At 43.3% G+C, this 17964-nt stretch overlaps 1 protein-coding gene across 1 annotated transcript in view; it reads left to right on the forward strand.

Annotated features, from left to right (window-relative positions):
• Window positions 1-14511: 14511 nt before the first annotated feature.
• Window positions 14512-17964, forward strand: part of LRPPRC (leucine rich pentatricopeptide repeat containing) — a 114192-nt gene continuing 110739 nt past the window's right edge. The window contains exon 1 of the mRNA XM_003125183.7: window positions 14512-14673. Coding sequence (XP_003125231.4) covers window positions 14525-14673 — 149 coding nt within the window. The 5' untranslated portion in view covers window positions 14512-14524. The remainder of the gene's footprint in view (window positions 14674-17964) is intronic.

Raw genomic sequence — 17964 nt, forward strand, 5'->3', positions numbered from 1 at the left:
ACATCCTCATGGATGCCAGTTGGATATGTTAACCACTAAGCCACAATGGAAACTCCTCAATTTATGTTTTAAAAAGTATTTCTTTGGATGCTGTGTAGAAAACAGACTGTAGTTGAGTGGCTAAGAGGCTACTTTGGACCCAGGTGAAAACTGATAATGGTGGGAGATGATGGTGCAGGTGGGAAGAAAGGTTCTGAAGTATTGTATGTCTGTCTCTCTCTCTCTTTTTTTTTTTTTTTTTTTTTTTTTTGCCACACCTATAGCATTGGAGAATTTCTGTGGCCAGAGATCAAACTTGTGCCATAGTAGTGACCGGAGTCACAGCAGTGACGACACCCAATCCTTAATCCCCTGAGCCACCAGGGAACTACAAATGCACTATGGTAGAGTCGATGGTAGAGTTGATAGGACTTGCTCTTAGACTGGATGCATCGTATGAGAAAGAGGGGAGGAAAAATATGATTTTTAGGCTTTTTCACTGAGGAATTAGGAGAATGGAATAGCCACAAAATAGGGAAGACTGTAGGAGAAGGAGTTTTGGTGAGAGAGAATAGGGAATGAAGAGTTCTCCTTTGGACATGTGAGGTTCAAGATATTTATTAAACATCCAAGTGGGAATTGGATCCTAGATCTCATAGGGGAAATGAAATAGGAATTTGGGTGTGCTCTTCCTAAATATGGTACATAGACCCACACGACTAGAGAATATTGCCAAGGTAGAGAGAGAAGGAACCTCAGGCCTGAGGCCCAGCACACTGCAATGTATAGAGGCTTTGGAAAAAGGAGGAAATCCAGTAAAATAGATTTAGGAGGAATATTCACTTCTGGATTTGGCTACACAAATGTATTGATAAGTGGAATGTTGGGGACTAAAGTCTGATATGAATAAGTTCAAGAGTGAAAGGGCAGCAAGGGAAATCATTAAAAAAACAAAAAGATGACCCATAGAATGGGAGAAAATATTATTATTAACAAGTCAACAAAAAACAAATGCTGGAGAAGATATGGACAAAAGGGAACCCTCCTTCACTGTTGGTGGGAGTGTAAATTGGTTCAACCACTATGGAAAACCATACAGAGGTATCTCAGAAAACTAAATATAGAACTACCATATGATCCAGCAATCCTACTCCTGGGCATATATCTAGACAAAACTTTCATTGAAAAAGATACATGTACCTATGTTCACTGAAGCACTATTCACAATAGCCAAGACATGGAAACAACCCAAATGTCCATTGACAGATGAGAGGATTAATAAGATGTGGTTCAGGAGTTCCCATCAAGGCTCAGTGGTAATGAACCCAACTAGGATCCCTGAGGATGCAGGTTCAATCCCTGGCCCCTCTTAGTAGGTTAAGGATCTGGCATTGCTATGAGCTGTGCTGTAGGTCACAGCCATGGCTCGAATCCGACATTGCTGTGGTTGTGGTGTAGACCAGCAGCCACAGCTATGATTTGACCCCTAGCCTGGGAACTTACATATGCTGTGGGTGTAGCCCTAAAAAGAAAAAAAAAAAAGATGTGGTACATATATGCAATGAAATACTATTCAACCATAAAAAGGACAAAAATAATGCCATTTGTGGCAAATGGGTAGAACTAGAGGTTCTCATACTAGGTGAAGTAAGACAGAAAGAGAAAGACAGATACCCTATGATATAACTTATATGTGGAGTCTAAAATATGGCACAAATGATCTATCTATAAGACAGAAACAGATCACGGTCATGGAGGGCAGACTTGTGTTTCCCCGGGGGGAGGGGAGAGAGAGGGAGAAGGGTGATGGGGTCCTGCTGCACAGCACAAATTGAAGGAACAGTCTCTTGGGTTAGAACATGATGGAAAAATGAAAAAAAAAAAAAGAATGAGTGCACATGGGTGGCTGGGTCACTTTGCCATACAGCACAAATTGAAGGAACATTGTAAATCAACTATAATTTAAATTAAAAAATTAAAAAGAGACTGAATGGAAACCGATAGAGTAGGGGGGAAAAAACCAATATAGAGAACCCCAATAATATACAGGGATTTTACTATAAATGGAAAAAAAAAAGAGTAGCTGGAGGGAGTAGAGACTTGAGAGGTGGAAAATTCATTGGAATGCATGCTTAATAGAAATCCTTTAGGAGAAAGGAGACATTGATGGCGTCGTCGGAATAAGAAGAGAAAATTTCAGGAGTGAAGTCCTTAAGTAGGCCAGGGAGGTGAGATCTGAAGAAAAGCATGAGGGCTGGCCTTAGGCACAGTGAGTTGTAAGTGAAAAGAAAGCCAAGTTCATGGGCAGAGATTCAGGAGGCTGGAAGAATAATTGTCTTGCATATTCCAGAACAGGGCCTGGGCCAGAGCACATGACTGGAGAGTACCCTGTATTGGGGATGGGGGTTCATAGCACAACATAGGGAAAGGTAATTTTGCTTTTCTCCTGTTTCCCTCCCATCGACTCCTCCTACAGCCCCTGTGGCTTTTCTAACCAGACTCCAGCATGGACACTGCATGCTAATGAGACAACACTTGGTCCAATCCCAGGCACTTGTTTCTGAATAATTAATCTGGCACTTTACCAGCACCTACAGCCTTGGTTTTTCTGATGATTAAATAAAAGGCCAAGGCTCTTAAAAACCATCAACTAGCTCTTCGATGTGGTTTGGCTCCATATCATATCAACCCACTGCGAAGTCTGGAACGATCTGATGAAAGGAGAACACCTCCCCCCTTCTGGCCTTCTCCCAAACTATAGCTCAGACAGCAGACGTGCAGCTTGGTCTTTCCAGGAAGATGGAGAAGCACAGGCTGTCCTGACAATTCCAACCCCTTACATCCATTTCAAATATCACCTGGACCCTCTGGCTTTCCTGAGTCCCTTCCAAACCATTCAAGAGCCTTGTTTTTGTTTGCTTTCTGGCAATTCTCAGGTCTCCCTCCTCTCCATCCTCTGGTCTTCTCTTTCTCCTGAATGTGAGCAATGTCAGCCTAAGTTCCCCAGTCTGTATGACTCAAGCCCTAAATTGAAAATAAAGTCTCCTTGCTATTGAGAACTGAAAAAACCTGAAAACAACAAGTTTTTCAGGTCAAGTTTGAAAATGCCAAATAGAAGCCCCATCTTTTAAATAAGCTTTGAGAGTTCTTTAAAGAAGACAGAAAGATGAAAGAGAAAGAAGATGGGGTAGCAACTGGTTTTTGTGAAGTCCTGCTAGCACTGCAGAGCTTCCTGAATTCACAGGGGGCATCGGAGGCACTGAGATGGCAGAGATCGTTGTGGCAGAAGCAACTGGAAAATGTCCTGGGACTGAAACACAGACAGATTAACATCACCCCAGTGGACACTAATGACTTGCACTTGGAAATGCCAGAGGCTCATACTGCCAGTTAAGACAAGGAAAAAACACATTTCTAGTCTCCAAAGACCTTAGATCTTTCCAGACTCTGCAAGTGAATGCAGCCGTCATGAATTTCTGCAGCTGGGCAGCCCCTTCATGCTGCTGGGGGAATCATTGCCAGAGTTGCTATGGGCAGTGTAGTCAGTAAAGCTGAATAAAACAATCATGGAAAACCCTCTCGGAGGTTAAGTTCATAATGATTCAATTTCTAATTCAATGCAATCAAGCCTACAGCATTTCCAAATACCAAGCTTATTTTAGCAGTACTAGGTAAAACACTTTCCTCTGAGGGTTCACAGGCTTGACAAAAGGGTTTCCAAACAAGGTTTATGATTTACCATTGACAGATATTTAGAATGTCTTTTCAATCACCGGCATCTGGATAAAGTAATTTTGTCCCAGCATGGGTGTTTCTAGAAAGCAAACAAAAGTTAAAGAGGCAAGAGCTTGCTGGAAGCTTTCTCAAAAGGAAAATCTTTCAAGAACGGCTCTCAGCTGCAGGAAAAGAACCTTCCCACACCAATTTGATTAGCAAAATAAATGTGAGCTTTGAGTAGTGTGGACTAATAAAAGAATATCTGGTGTGACTAAAGAAGGAAATCTCTGATTAAACATCCAAAACTGAAAATGGGTGGGAACTGGTAAAATGCAATGTCAATCTCATGAATTCAGTCCTAAATGAACTTAAAATTCACAAGCCACAGATTTCTAAAATCAATTGAGCACTTCCCAATAACTTCCTGGTGTCCTGCACCAGGTGCCACAAGCAAGGGGAGAGGTAAAACTGGACCTGAGTTCTCAATTTCTCCTCCAGTTGAGAAGGCCAGACTAATAGAATGAAATGCCAGCCTGCGCAATACTGATTTGGGGTTGAGCATAAGAAGTTCAGAAATGAGAGAAATCAGGGTTGGCTGGGGTGGAAGAGGTCCTGGGAGGCAGAGTAGACACCCCCCAGATGACACCAAATATGTCTTCTACTGGACTGCCTGCAGTTATCACCGTTATTGCTATGTCTGGGCACTGCATTCATTATTTTTAAACAGTGTAGGGGAGTGGTTAGATAAACTGGCTTTGGAACCAGCCTGCCTGGGTTTCAGACCTGGCTCAACCCCTTACTAGCTGTGTGATCTTGAGCAAATGAGCCTTTCTGTGCCTCAGCTTCCTCATTTATAAAATGTAGTTAACAACAGAACCCACCTTATAGAACCATTAGGAATGTTAAATGCATTAACTTATGTAATTCACTCAGTGAATTTATAATTTGGTGTGCATCCCCTGGGAGTTTGTGTAACCTCAGGGGAGTTTATGTAACATCTGTCATGGGGTCTGTAGAAGTTAAAGAAACTAAGCGTTTTAACAAAGTGCAGCTGATTATATTTGGGGAGGTGGTGCTACAGTGTAGCGTAGAACTTGAGACGTTTTTCTTTAAAAGTCTTATTTCCAAGCCACTTGGTCAGCAAACCAAGCGCCTTTGCTCTAGGGTGTTCCCCCTCAACCTCTTGCACTATTTTGCTGTGCAATATTTTTGGTGTGTTAGTTTCAGTTTGGAGTGTATCAGATTGCGTAAAAAAATTTCATTTATTCTTGACTTGTCCCCTTTTAAAACAGGGAAAGGAGTATAGTTTTGCTTTGGAGTATAGCTTGGATATATTTTAATCTTCCAGCACTTTCAGTATATTATTTCTTTAAAATGTAATGAAGTTATAATCAACAAAATGATAAAGAAATAACATGGAGGATGAATTAAAACATGAAAAACAAGGAGTTCCCAAAGTGGCTTAGCAGGTTATGAACCTGGCTAGTATCCATGAGGATGCAGGTTTGATCCCTGGCCTCACTCAGTGGGTTAAGGATCCAGCGTTGCCGTGAGCTGTGGTGTAGGTCGCAGACGTGGCTCAGATCCCATGTTGCTGTGGCTGTGGTGTAGGCCAGCTGCTGTAGCTCTGATTCTCCCCCAGCCCAGGAACTTCCATATGCCACAGGTGCAGCCCTAAAAAGCAAAAAAAACAAACAAAACCATTAAAAATAATAAAGAATCAACATTTACGTCTAGAAGAACCATCCTGTTCAAGAATTAAACCTAAAACCAGGGAGAATGATTATTCTATCCAAACTCAATGTGTACTGAGTTGGGCCTTTTCCCAGGGCAACAGCAAAAACGTTTCTCCAACTAGCTTAAGTACAAAGGGAATTTACTGGCTCAGACACCTGGAAAGTCCAGGAGTCGATCTGGCTTCAAGCACAAGTGGATACAGAAACACTAATGAAGTCATCAGGTTTCTCCCTAGACCTTGGCTCTGCTTCTCTGTATTTTTCTCATCTTTTCTACTACACACAGGTGTTTTCATGAGGCAGGGAGAAGGGCCACCAGCAATTATCGATTCACATTTTCATGGCGAATAACTCTCAGATAAGACATCCTTTCTACCAGCTGCAGTTAGTAAAATTCAATGAATTATGCCAATTGCCTTCATTTGGGTCCCCATCACTCGAGACAAAAGGATGGGATTCTCTCACAGGCTGGGCCTGGCTCCTGAGCTGATCCCTGTGACCACAAGTTGGGGGTGATACTGGAAATCAGAGGAAGTTGAACATAGGGGAGACACTGAGGAACCACCCGGGGTCGGGGGTGGGGGGAGAACATGCTGACATAGTCTCCTTCTCCTAACATGCGGTGATAAACACATATCTTTCTTCCCATATGTAATTCAAAACAGTGCTATAATCTAACATAATTCAACCATCCCACACTCAATTTAAAATACATCAATCGCTCGCTAGTGGGAGACACCCCCAAGACACACACCGGTTTCCACATCCTCCTCCCTGTACCTCATTTCCGGTGATTGGCATTCCTCCCTCTCAGGCCTGGGGAGCAAGAGGGTAGCCAAAAACAACAGCTATCTCGATGTCTTTACAACTGAAGGCAAAGAAAAATCCATGTATTCTTTACGAAGCACAAGTAAACGCTATTAATTTTCCTCTCAAATTAAACTGAAGTGATGGAAGGTAAATTGCATGTGTCCAACTAGTAAAGGATAAATTATTTTCAACCCTTAGACACAAGCTAAAGCAAAAATTTCGCATCACCTACAGCGCGGAGAAAATTCAAGACATTTTCTAGTTCCTTCAAAACAAATAAGAAACTTGGATGAAACAGGAAATTTAAGAGACCCGTGCCACATTTTAGGAATGAATGAATGTCTGTTAATAAAAGTAAGTTTACGTTCAGCTGGTACCTAAGGATGATAACTGTTTGCTGTCTTGAAGGGACTCAGAGTATAGTACATTGAAATGCCAATTATGTTTGACTACTATTCTGTATTGATTTATCCAGACACTATCCGCCCTGTGGGAAACACATAAACTTTCAGCCTTCACACATGGTAACACTGGGAAAATATCAGCCATAACCCCTTGTTTCCAGTGCTGGTTACTTTCCTATAGTAAATGACCTTGCATCTGCCTTTCTGGTTAATGCGCTTATGAAAGAATTATTGTTTGACAGAAGTGTTGCTGAAGGGTGCAACAATGACAAATTGGACTCCCACTTATAATGAGAATCTTGGGGCTGTGTGCAAATAAAGGTCTGAGCGGAATATTTTTTGAATAATTGGGAATTACATACATGAATACATTTGGATATGAAAAATGTAGTTACAGATGGAAAAAGCCCTTGACTCATCAGACAAGTTGCCTTAAGAGAAAATACAATCATAGCTAAACATTAAATCTGCTGCTTAAAATATGTTAAGGCTTTTAAGCAAAAGAGGCTATTATACTCGAGGCAATCGCTTGGTCCTTTGTTCACACTATTTTGGATGTATTTGTGTGAAAATTGGAGGAGACTCCAAAAAGGCCAACAAACAATTATGAATGATCAGTTCTATTTTTTGACTATTCCGTGGCTCCTCATAAATTATTATGAGGCAAAAAAAAAAGGTTAATTTGATCAAAGCAAAAGGAGATTAATGTCTACTACCTTGTAAATTTCCCATTCAGGGCTTTGAGTACCATACTTTCAGCTTAGAATTTTTTTTTTTTTAGCTATTTCTTGGGCCGCTCCCCCGGCATATGGAGGTTCCCAGGCTAGGGGTCGAATCGGAGCTGTAGCCACCAGCCTACGCCAGAGCCACAACAACGCAGGATCCGAGCCGCGTCTGCGACCTACACCACAGCTCATGGCAACGCCAGATCATTAACCCACTGAGCCAGGGCAGGGACCGAACCCGCAACCTCATGGTTCCTAGTCGGATTCGTTAACCACTGCGCCACGACGGGAACTCCCTCAGCTTAGAATTTTGAAGACAATTTTTTTTTGAACTTTGGTCTTAAATGAAAAGGTTTGTCTTAGATGGGAATGGTTACAATCTCAGCTCTTTCGCATTTTATGTAAAATGATTTAACAACAGCAAGCTTTGATGTTTGAGCAACTATCTGCTAAAGAAATCAACCATGTTGTTCTCATGAACAGGTCTCTAGCTCTCAGAGGTATAGCCGGATACATCTGTATGCCTGCTGCTGTTGCCTGTGCATTTTTATTGACATGATTGAGTACAGTGTTTCTCAAGTTTCAAGTTATGCTGTATTGAGGAGTGAAGTTAAAACACAACCAGCATTTAAGATCTTTTTCTTTACAAACACTTAAAACCATACACAAAATAGAATAATAAAATGAACTCCTATACACCCATCACCATGATTCAACCAATATCAAGATATTGTCATGCTTGTTTCTTTTTTTTTTTTTTTTTTTTTCTTTTGGTCTGCTCCCATGGCTTATGGAAATTCCCGGGCCAGGGATCAAACCTGCACCACAGCAGTGACAATGATAGATCCTTAACCTGCTAAACCACCAGGGAACTCCTACTCCTTATATCCTTTTGTTCTTGCTTTTATTCCTTGGGGGGTATCTTCAGGAAAATTCCATATAGTATGTTAATGTACTTCCATGTATGCAAGCATGTATCTCTAAAAGTATATATTTCCTAACATAACCACAGAGCCCATTATTACACTAAAAGTGTTAGCAATGATTTTTGTATTGTGCACTATAGCTCAAGTATCTAAAAATGTCTTCTGGTTTGTTTGAATTAAAGTCAATCAGCATTTTAAAAGATGAAGTAGGAGTTTCCATCATGGCTCAGTGGTTATCGAAACCGACTGCCATCCACGAGGATGCGGGTTGAATCCCTGGCCTTGCTCAGTGGGTTAAGGATCCGTCGTTGCCATGAGCTGTGGTGCAGGTTGCAGATAGGGCTCAGATCCTGCGTTGCTGTGGCTGTGGTGTAGGCTGGCAGCTGTAGCTCTGATTTGACCCGTAGCCTGGGAACCTCCACATACCGCAAGTGCAGCCCTAAAAAGACAAAAAAAAAAAAAAAAAAAAAAAAAAGTGAAGCAGAAGGAAATAGATGAGCAAATATCCAACAGCACCACGTGTAGCAAGGCTCATTACTGTTTTATAAAATTTTTTGGCATGTGTGTACTTGTGTCATTTATAAAACACTTTCTGGAGTTCCCGCCATAGCACAGTGGGTTAAGGATCCAACTGCAGCAACTCAGGTCTCTGCGGAGGCTGGAGTTTGGCCCCTGGCCTGACACAGTAGGTTAAAGGATCTGGCATTGCAGCAGCTGTGGTGTAGGTCACAGCTGTGACTGGGATCAATCCCTGGGCTGGGCGCTTCCACAAGCTGTGGGCGCGGCAATAAAACCATAAGACAAACAAAAAAACATATTTTCTTACCGTCAGCCATAGCCACTGGTTTAGTGATCCTCTCCTTTTCCAGACAGGCTCTGGGCAGATTTTGCGTCCCAAAACACTTTCTGCAGTTTTAGGAGGGATGGGTGGATGTCCAGAAAAGAGCTCTGTATCTTTGCTCTCCTCGTTCCCTCTTCCAAGAAGTCCTCTCACCATCATGTCACTATTTCACGTCTTGCCCAGCCTCCAATGTCATTGGCCGAAATGTCATTCCCACCATGAAATCTTCTTCTGTTTTCCCGCCTGGCTATCATTTGGCTTGCCACTTCTCCATCGTACTCATCCCACTGCCTAATTAATGGTTATCTATATACAATGTGTTTTATCCTCTCCTATAAATTAAGCTCATCAAGTGTAGTATGCCCTGAGATGTAACCTGCTCTGTGTTTTGCTTACACGAAGCATTTAGTGGTGAATAAACTGAGTTAGGAATTCGGTACACTAGCTATAGGCTATTAGGCAGTAAAGATGTTGGTGTCAAAAATTGGACACTAAGGAAAGACTAGAGATGAACCGAGATTCATGAGGTTTAGGCTTGATCATGAAAAGCAACAACAATAATGGTAGCAACATGGTTTTTCAGTTTCCTATGTGCCTGTAAGTACTTCACTTAATATTCCAAAAAAAAAAAAAATGCTGGGAAGAAAGGATAGATATCACCATCTTTACACATTAAAAGGTGTACAAGCAATTAAGTAGTTTTGTAAAGTCTAGCTTCTAAACTGCTAAGATTCTGTTCAAAGGCTAGTCTATTTCCTGGGATAGGGACCCCTCATTTTTTCACCGATACCTAAATCCATTTCAAAGTTCAGAATAAACTAAGGGAGGATGACCAACCTGGATTTCTCTTCCTCTATGTCACAGCTTCTGTAAACTAAAGAAATCTGAGAACAACTTGGAAGTCTAAGGTGAAAAACAAGCAAACCCCACGCCTTCTCTCTTAAATACACACACGTGTGCACGTACCTGCCTGTATTGACAACTATTCATCCTTCAGACCTCAACTTAAGATCCTTTCCCTGGAAACTTTTTTGACTCCCAGAGGAGGCTCTCTCAAGGAAACGTATCTATTTCCTTTCCGTTTCAGTGTGTAATGCATTTTTTGTGATTATTTGATTAATATCTGCCTTGCCCCCTAGAATGTAAACTCCACAACTATAAGGACCCCACCTGCTTTTGCCCATATTTTTTCTAGCACTTAACTTGCTGTGTGGTAGAACTTTAAGTGCTTGATAAACGGTGAGTGCTTTCGTGATAGGATAAATGAATGCCAGACAAATTTCATCAGTATTGCCTTATACTTCAAGAGGAAGTCTGGTACAAGAACAGAGAGAATGTTGGTTGGGGATTAAGGGTTTCAGAGCTAGAAGCACGTAGAAGAGAATATCCATTCATTCTCACCACTATCTCTACCAGCCTGATTCTGCATCCACATGCCTCGTCTATTCCTTTTTTTTTTTTTTTTTTTTTTTTTTTTTTTTTTTGTCCTTTTGCGTTTTGAGGGTTGCTCCCTTGGCATATGGAGGTTCCCAGGCTAGGGGTTGAATCGGAGTTGTAGCCACCGTCGTACCCACAGCCACATCGAAGGGGGATCTGAGCCGCGTCTGCAACCTACGCCACAGCTCACGGCAACGCCAGATCCTTAACTCACTGAGCAAGGCCAGGGATTCAACCTGCAACCTCATGGTTCCTAGTTGGATTCATTAACCACTGCGCCATGATGGGAACTCCTTTTTTTTGTCTTTTTAGGGCTGTACCCGAGGCATACGGAAGCTCCCAGGTTGGGGTGATATTGGAGCTGTAGTCACCGGCCTACGCCACAGCCACAGCCACAGCCACAGCCACACCAGATCCAAGCCACGTCTGCAACCTACACCACAGCTCATGGCAATGCCGGATCCTTAACCCACTGAGTGAGGCCAAGGATCAAATTGGCAACCTCATGGTTCTTAGATTTGTTTCTGCTGTGCCACGATGGGAACTCCAACCCCTCACTTTTGTACTTGATCCTACCCCATCTTGCACACTCAATGTACTCTTTCTGCTCATGCATTATCAATTCTTTACCTTCTACTATAGTGTTGTCTAGTAGAGTTTTCTATGATGATGAAATTGTTCTCTGTCTGTGATGTCAAATATGGTAGCTACAGGAGTTCCTGTCATGGCTCAGCAGTAACAAACCCAAACAGTATCCATGAGGACCTGGGTTCCATCCTTAGTCTCACTCAGTGGGTTAAAGGATCTGGCATTGCCATGAGCTATGGTGTAGTTTGCAGATGTGGCTTAGATCCCAAGTTACTGTGGCTGTGGCGAGGGCCAGCTACTGCAGCTCCACCGACTGGACCCCTAATCTGGGAATGTCCATATGCCATGGGTGAGGCCCTAAAAAGGAAAAAAAAAAAAAAAAAAAAGGTAGCTATTAATTATAGGTAGATATTGAGTACCTGAATGTGGTTAATTACTAGGAACTGAATTTAACATCTGTTTATTTAGTTTAAACTAACTTAAATAGTTAAATATGGATAATTCCCATCAGTGTCAAATATGCTGTTAATCCATCTTAAAAAAAACCTCCCTTGACGTCCCATCCTCATCTAGATCCTACCCTCTTTCTCTGCTCCTTCCTTCACAGTATTTTCTACAAAGGTTTGTTTATACTCTGTCTCCACCTCCCCTTCCTTCATGTACCTTTAAACTCACTTCAATGAATCTTTTGACTGAATAAACATGTCACCAAAATGGCTCTTCTGAGCATCACCAGGGACCTCTGAGTTGAGAGATCCTATCATTGATGTTGAGTGCTCATTTTATCAGAACAAACAGAAGTATTTTATACGCTTGGGAATTCCCTCCTTAAAACTTGTGAACTCACCACTCTCTCTTGGTTCTCCTCCTGCCTCTTTGGCTATTCTTTCTCAGTTTCCTGTGCCAAATTTTCATCTTTGCATCCTCTAAATACCGAACTGTTGTAAGGTTCAGTCCTTTGACCTCATCTTCTATCTATCCATATTTTCTTCCTGGGTGCTTTCATCCATTTCTCAGGCATCAAATATTAGATATAGACAGAAGACTCCAAAGTGTATCTCAAGCTCTGAACTCCAGATTTGTATGTCAGTCTCCTACTCAAACTTGACATTTGGATGTCTAACAGGCACCCCAAGCTTAATATTCCAGAAGGTCACTTTGGGTTTCCTTTTAAACCTGCTTCTCCCCTTCCCTTCTTAATCAGTGCTATTTCCATCTTTCTAATTGCTCAGGCCAAACATTTTGGAGTCATTTTTTTTACTTACACCCCAGAGACAATCCATCAGTAAATCCTCTTGGTTCTACTGTTTAAATAAAGTGAGAATCTGACCCTTTCTCCTTATCTTACCTGCTACCTCCCTCATCCAAGCCACTACCATCTCTACTCTGCTTATTGCAAGAGCCTCCTTACTAGTCTTCCTACTTTTACTTACCCTTATTCCCTTAAAATTACCTTTTAAACCAGTAGCCAGAGTGATCCTTTATTATTATTATTATTATTATTGTCTTTTTTAGGGCCACACCTGAGGCATATAGAAGTTCCCAGGCTAGGGGTCAAATCATAGCTGTAGCTGCCAGGCTACACAATGCCAGATCCGAGCTGAGTCTGCGACCTACACCACAGCTCATGGCAATGCTGGATCCTTAACCCACTGAGCCAGGTAGGGGATCGAACCTGCCTTCTCATGGATCCCAGTCGGGTTTGGTTCTGCTGAGCCACAACAGGAACTCCCAGAGTGATCCTTTAAAAATGCAAATGGATTCATGTCACAGCAACACACTAAACTTACAATGGTTTCCCATCTCATTCTGAGTAAAAATCAAAGTCCTCACAGCCACCTCTAACACCCTGCCTTTCGGATCTCCAACTGCCTTTCAGATCTCCAAGCCCATCTTCCCTCTCTTCTTTCCTCTCATACAGTCCTCATTGTCTTTTGAAGAGACTAGACATGCTACCCTCAATCCCACCCTTATTTATTTTACATCACAGTTCTTATGTCTTTGCAAATTAGACTTTCGAGCGATTAATCAAAGTCCAGACTTTGTTTTGTTGTCCGCCGTATCCACATCTCAAATAATGCCTGGCACTAATTATGTGTTCGCTAAGTTTCTGCTGAATGGGTGAATAAACTATATCCTAACGCCTCGTCGTATATATAACCCAGAGTAAATCATTTAACCTTTTTTGGAACTCATCTTTCTCCTCCCTCAAAGGAGAAATGAGCTAGATAATTCCCAAACACATGTATTCAGAAATTATTTAATACAGCCTACTGTGCGCTTGGGATGCTTGAGACTGGGCAGGGGCTTTGGCTACAAGTTTTGTTTTCAAGGAGCTCTGTGTCCAGTGGGATAAATAGCCAAATAGGAAACAACACTAGAGGGCTTCTGGAAAAAAAACTTCCACCTGGAAACTCTTAAGATTACAGCTGAGTGAAGAGGGCGTCGGCGAGCTGGCTACACTTGAAGCTGTTCTCGGCTTTCCACGTGTGCACAGGATACACTTCCCTCACCATAAGGCAGGGGGCCACCTGTCTTATTCCCAGATTTGGCTCCGGACTCTTAAACATGCCTTTATCTTATGTCCCATGCCGGTGCATTTACTGAAGGAAGGGGCGGGGCGGGAGTTGGGGCATATCATGCATTCACTTCCAGCTTTAAAACTAACGCCCTGCCTTCGAATCTATCCATTTCATAAAGCGAGGCACTGCTTATTGACTTAGGGTTGGATAACTGTACTCCTTTACACTGTCCCCAGGCCCCAAGCATACAAATCACAGCACATTTTAACCCTGGAGGCCCCTAGCACAGTGCAAGGGTCGTTAACTTTTTTCCTGTCCCACACTTTTGAGAGTATAAAACGTTCCTTTCTGGAGGCGCGACAACTTGGGCACCAAGCCGCAACTGCAGAACTTCAGCGGGAACACCCACATGCCGCAGAGAACTGTCGCACACTCCGGGACCTTCACAGTCCGCGCTTCTCCAGCGTTCCCGGGTATTCTCGCTAGTTGGGCCCCCGCAAGCCTTTGCGCCAATCTGGGAGGAGTCGACCTCATCCGACTCTACCAACTGAAAAGTGAAGGGGTGGAAGGACTGAACACGCTGTCATGAAGAAAGGAGAACGTAAAAAGACGCTCTCTAAAATGATAAACCAAGATATTTCATTCTATCAACATCTTACAGGGCTTAAAAATCCTCGGAGAAACGTGTATCTTCATTTTTCAAGTTATAACAACACGTGCCTCCCCCCTTATCTGGAACTTCCGCCTTTTGGTTTCTCCCACGCCGGGCGACCCCGCGGTCACGTGCTCCTCCTGTCCTTCTCGCCGAGCGTGCTTCCTGCCGTAGGGACAGCCGAGCCATGGCAGCCCTGCTGAGACCCGCTCGCTGGCTCCTCCGTGCCAGGGCGGCCAAGAGCCTTCCGCTATCCCTGCGACTCCTCGCGGGTGGCCCGGGCCGGCCGCACGCCGCCTTCTGTCTGCCCACCGGTCGCGCCCGGCCTGTCGCCGGGTGAGTGTTCGGCTGCTTACCCCGGCCTCCTGGCAGTGCGGCCATCCTCCGGGGTCGTGGATGCGGGCGGGGGCCGGGTCTCACCTGTGCTTTCTCCAGGCTCTCCTTGGCGCTTCAGGGCCAGGCGTCCCCGGGCCTCGGACCACGCTCCCCACCCGGGGAGTTTCGGGTGACAGGGACGGTCGCCTTCAGAAGGTCACAGCTAGAGGCATGGCTTGCTTCCGGCATGGATCCTGCCCTCGCCGCCTCGGACTCGGTCTTCCTGTCCTAGGGTTACCAACGGCCTAGGAAACGCGGGCTTTGAAGGCTGCTGTCAGGGGTTAGGTTTACTTCTTCCCTTGTGATTGACCCGCTGGGGTGTTGTCCCACGTGCAAGTCTTATTGGTGTTTTCTAACCAGCTAGGACTTAGATTTCAAAAGCTCGGGATAACGTAGCGGTGAACGTTTAATTATGGTCAGTTTGGGCTCTTGACTGCGTTTTTTTGGTGGAGTTTACCTCAGTATTTACGACGATGTGCTGTGGGCTAAGAATTGACACAGTAGGCTTTGAAAGTGTTAAAGAATGGATAAGTGAACACATTTCAGGCACTCTGTGGGAACCGGCGGTGCAAAGGCAAGTTACATTCTCCGTGGGGGTCAAATATGTGGCTAAATGCCTGTTTGGGTTGTGGGTTATCAGGAGATGTGTTTGGTGTAGACTTTGCAAGGGAGAGGATAAGGGGGTTTGATGAAAGTGTTGAGTAGGATTCTGATTACTTGAGAAGAGTAGATGGGCACCAAGGTTTTAGAAGTGGAGAAAAACTGATTTTGGAAAGACTCGTGTTTATATGTAAAGATACTTTGAGAGACAGCACAAAGATTAAGAGTTAAGGATCTGGAATTGGCCACGGGGAGGACTTTAGGCGTCTCTGTTCATTTGCATTATGCCATCAGATAAGTTACTTAACATCTCCAGGCGTCACTTTCCTCGGTTCTAAGAAGGGAGTAGTAATAGTGCTGGTGGTATTGCATGAGATTATCTATAAAAAATATAGGACCTGGTACCTAGTTAATGCTTTCTTAATTACTATCATAGTAACAGTAATAGCTGTGATTGCGTGGATTTTTGTGAACCAGGCTGGAAGCCAACTATATGTATAAAGTTATATGAGGAAATGTTTTATGACTTCTTAACAACTTAGTTATACATTTTTGGAATATAGCCTACTTATAACTTGGAGCCTACCTAGATTTACTTGCTCATTAGGCCTGAACAGCTAATCCTTAGAAGTCATGCCTCTGCTTTCAAAGAGTTTCTTTTGAGAAAGTTATGCCATATTTTTCAGTCCTTCATGTGTTTGTTAGGCCAAGGAGGGTCGATGTTACAGTTCATCTCTACAGTTGCATTTGAGGAAAACAGTAAAGGTAGCCCAGTCTAGTAGAAAGGGTAGTGGTCTGGGTCCTCATCAGACCTGGGCTCCATTTACTCGCTGCATAATGTTACCTAAGCTTTTTTGTTTTTGTTTTTTGTCTTTTTAGGGCCGAACCTGCAGCATATGGAGGTTCCCAGACTAGGGGTCTAATTGGAGCTGTAGCTGCCGGCCTACACCACAGCCACAGCAATGCCAGATCTGAGCAGCATCTTCGACCTACACCACAGCTCATAGCAATGCTGGATCCTTAACCCACTGAGCAAGGCCAGGGATCAAACCCGAAACCTCATGGTTCCTAGTCATATTTGTTTCCACTGCGCCACCACAGGAACTCCACCTAAGCTTTTTGATCCTCAGTTTGTTGCTGTAAAATAGAGGTCACAAGCCTTTCCCCTCTTTATAAAGCTCATCTGTTGTCACTCAGGACTCATCTTAAAAGCTGTCTCTTCAGAAAGGTCTTAACCTTAACAATCTAAAAAACAACCCTATTTCAGTTTTATCATGGCATGTCTCACTTGTCTGATTGATTGATTGATTGATTGATTTGATTTGATTTTGGCTGCACATGTGGCATATGGAAGTTCCTGAGCTAAGGATCAAATCTGAGCCACAGCTCTAGCAACACTGGATCCTTAACATGCTGAGCCACAGGAGAAACTCCTATCTGATATTATTTATCTGCTTGCTCTTTGTTTCCTTAGTAGAAAGTGAGTTGCATGTGGGCAAAACTTTGTCTTGTTCACCACTGTATGCTCAGCTCATAGTAAGCAATAATAAAGTATTTCCTTTTTTCTCCTGGATTCTGAACCCTTTCTAAACAGTTTCCTATCCACAGCCTGTAAGCATGCCCACATCTTTCCCACCTGAAAAACAAAACGTTTCCCCAAACTGGGCTCAAGATGCTTCCTAGTCTCTCCTCCCTGTCTGTACTCCTGTCTTCTTCATTTCCTCACTTAACATTCACTCTTCCAACCCATTGCAGTCACGCCACTGGGAAAAGCTATCATTGTCTTATTTATTACTTTTTGTTGTTATTGTTTCTTTCTTGGCCACCCTGTGGCATAAGGAGTTCCCAGGCCAGGTCAGATCAGAGCTGCAGTTGTGACCTTCCCTTTGGGTGACCTCTTCCATTTTCAGAGTATCCGCCCATGCCTATCTATTTGATGATGGCAATATTTCTCCTCCTAGTTATAGACTGTCTACTGGACACTTCCACTGGTTGAACTCTAAACCCATCACCTCTCAAACTGGATTCATCACTTTGCTGTACACCAGAAACTAATGCAACATTGTAAATCAACTATACTTCAATTTAAAAATTAAAAAAAAGGAAAATATCAAACCGAATTTGTCTTTCCCCCCAAATCTGTTCCTCATATGTTTCCTATTACAGTGGATGTTGCAATTTCTGCCTGCTTCCTAGAGATTTCTCACCTCCTTGTCCCCACCCTGCCCCTACGTATTGATTGCACAAATGGTTAAGTTCTCTTAGATCTGTTTCATCTGGAATAATTCCCCTCTTTCTCCAACCCTCACATTATTCCATTGTTTCCCCTATAATTTGATCACATCTTTTTCCCACTTAAAATCAGACACTGGTGGCTTGCAGCCTCTCTTTTTTTTAGGGCCACACTCATGGCATATGGAGGTTCCCAGACTAGAGGGCTAATTGGAGCTACGGCTGCCAGCCTGTGCCACAGCCATGCAGGATCTGAGCCACATCTGCAGCCTACCACCACAGCTCATGGCAATGCTGGATCCTTAACCCACTGAGTGAGGCCGGGGATGGAACCCACAACCTCATGGTTCCTAGACGGATTTGTTTCCGCTGCTCCACAACAGGAACTCCTGCAACCTCACTTCTTGAGTTCATTCCCAT

The sequence above is a fragment of the Sus scrofa genome, chromosome 3 (assembly GCF_054392235.1).
Source record: "Sus scrofa isolate SSC_HxYL_T2T_F1_AM1 chromosome 3, Sscrofa_HxYL_maternal_Yorkshire_Landrace_v2.0, whole genome shotgun sequence".
In the NCBI taxonomy this organism is placed as follows: Eukaryota; Metazoa; Chordata; class Mammalia; order Artiodactyla; family Suidae; genus Sus; species Sus scrofa.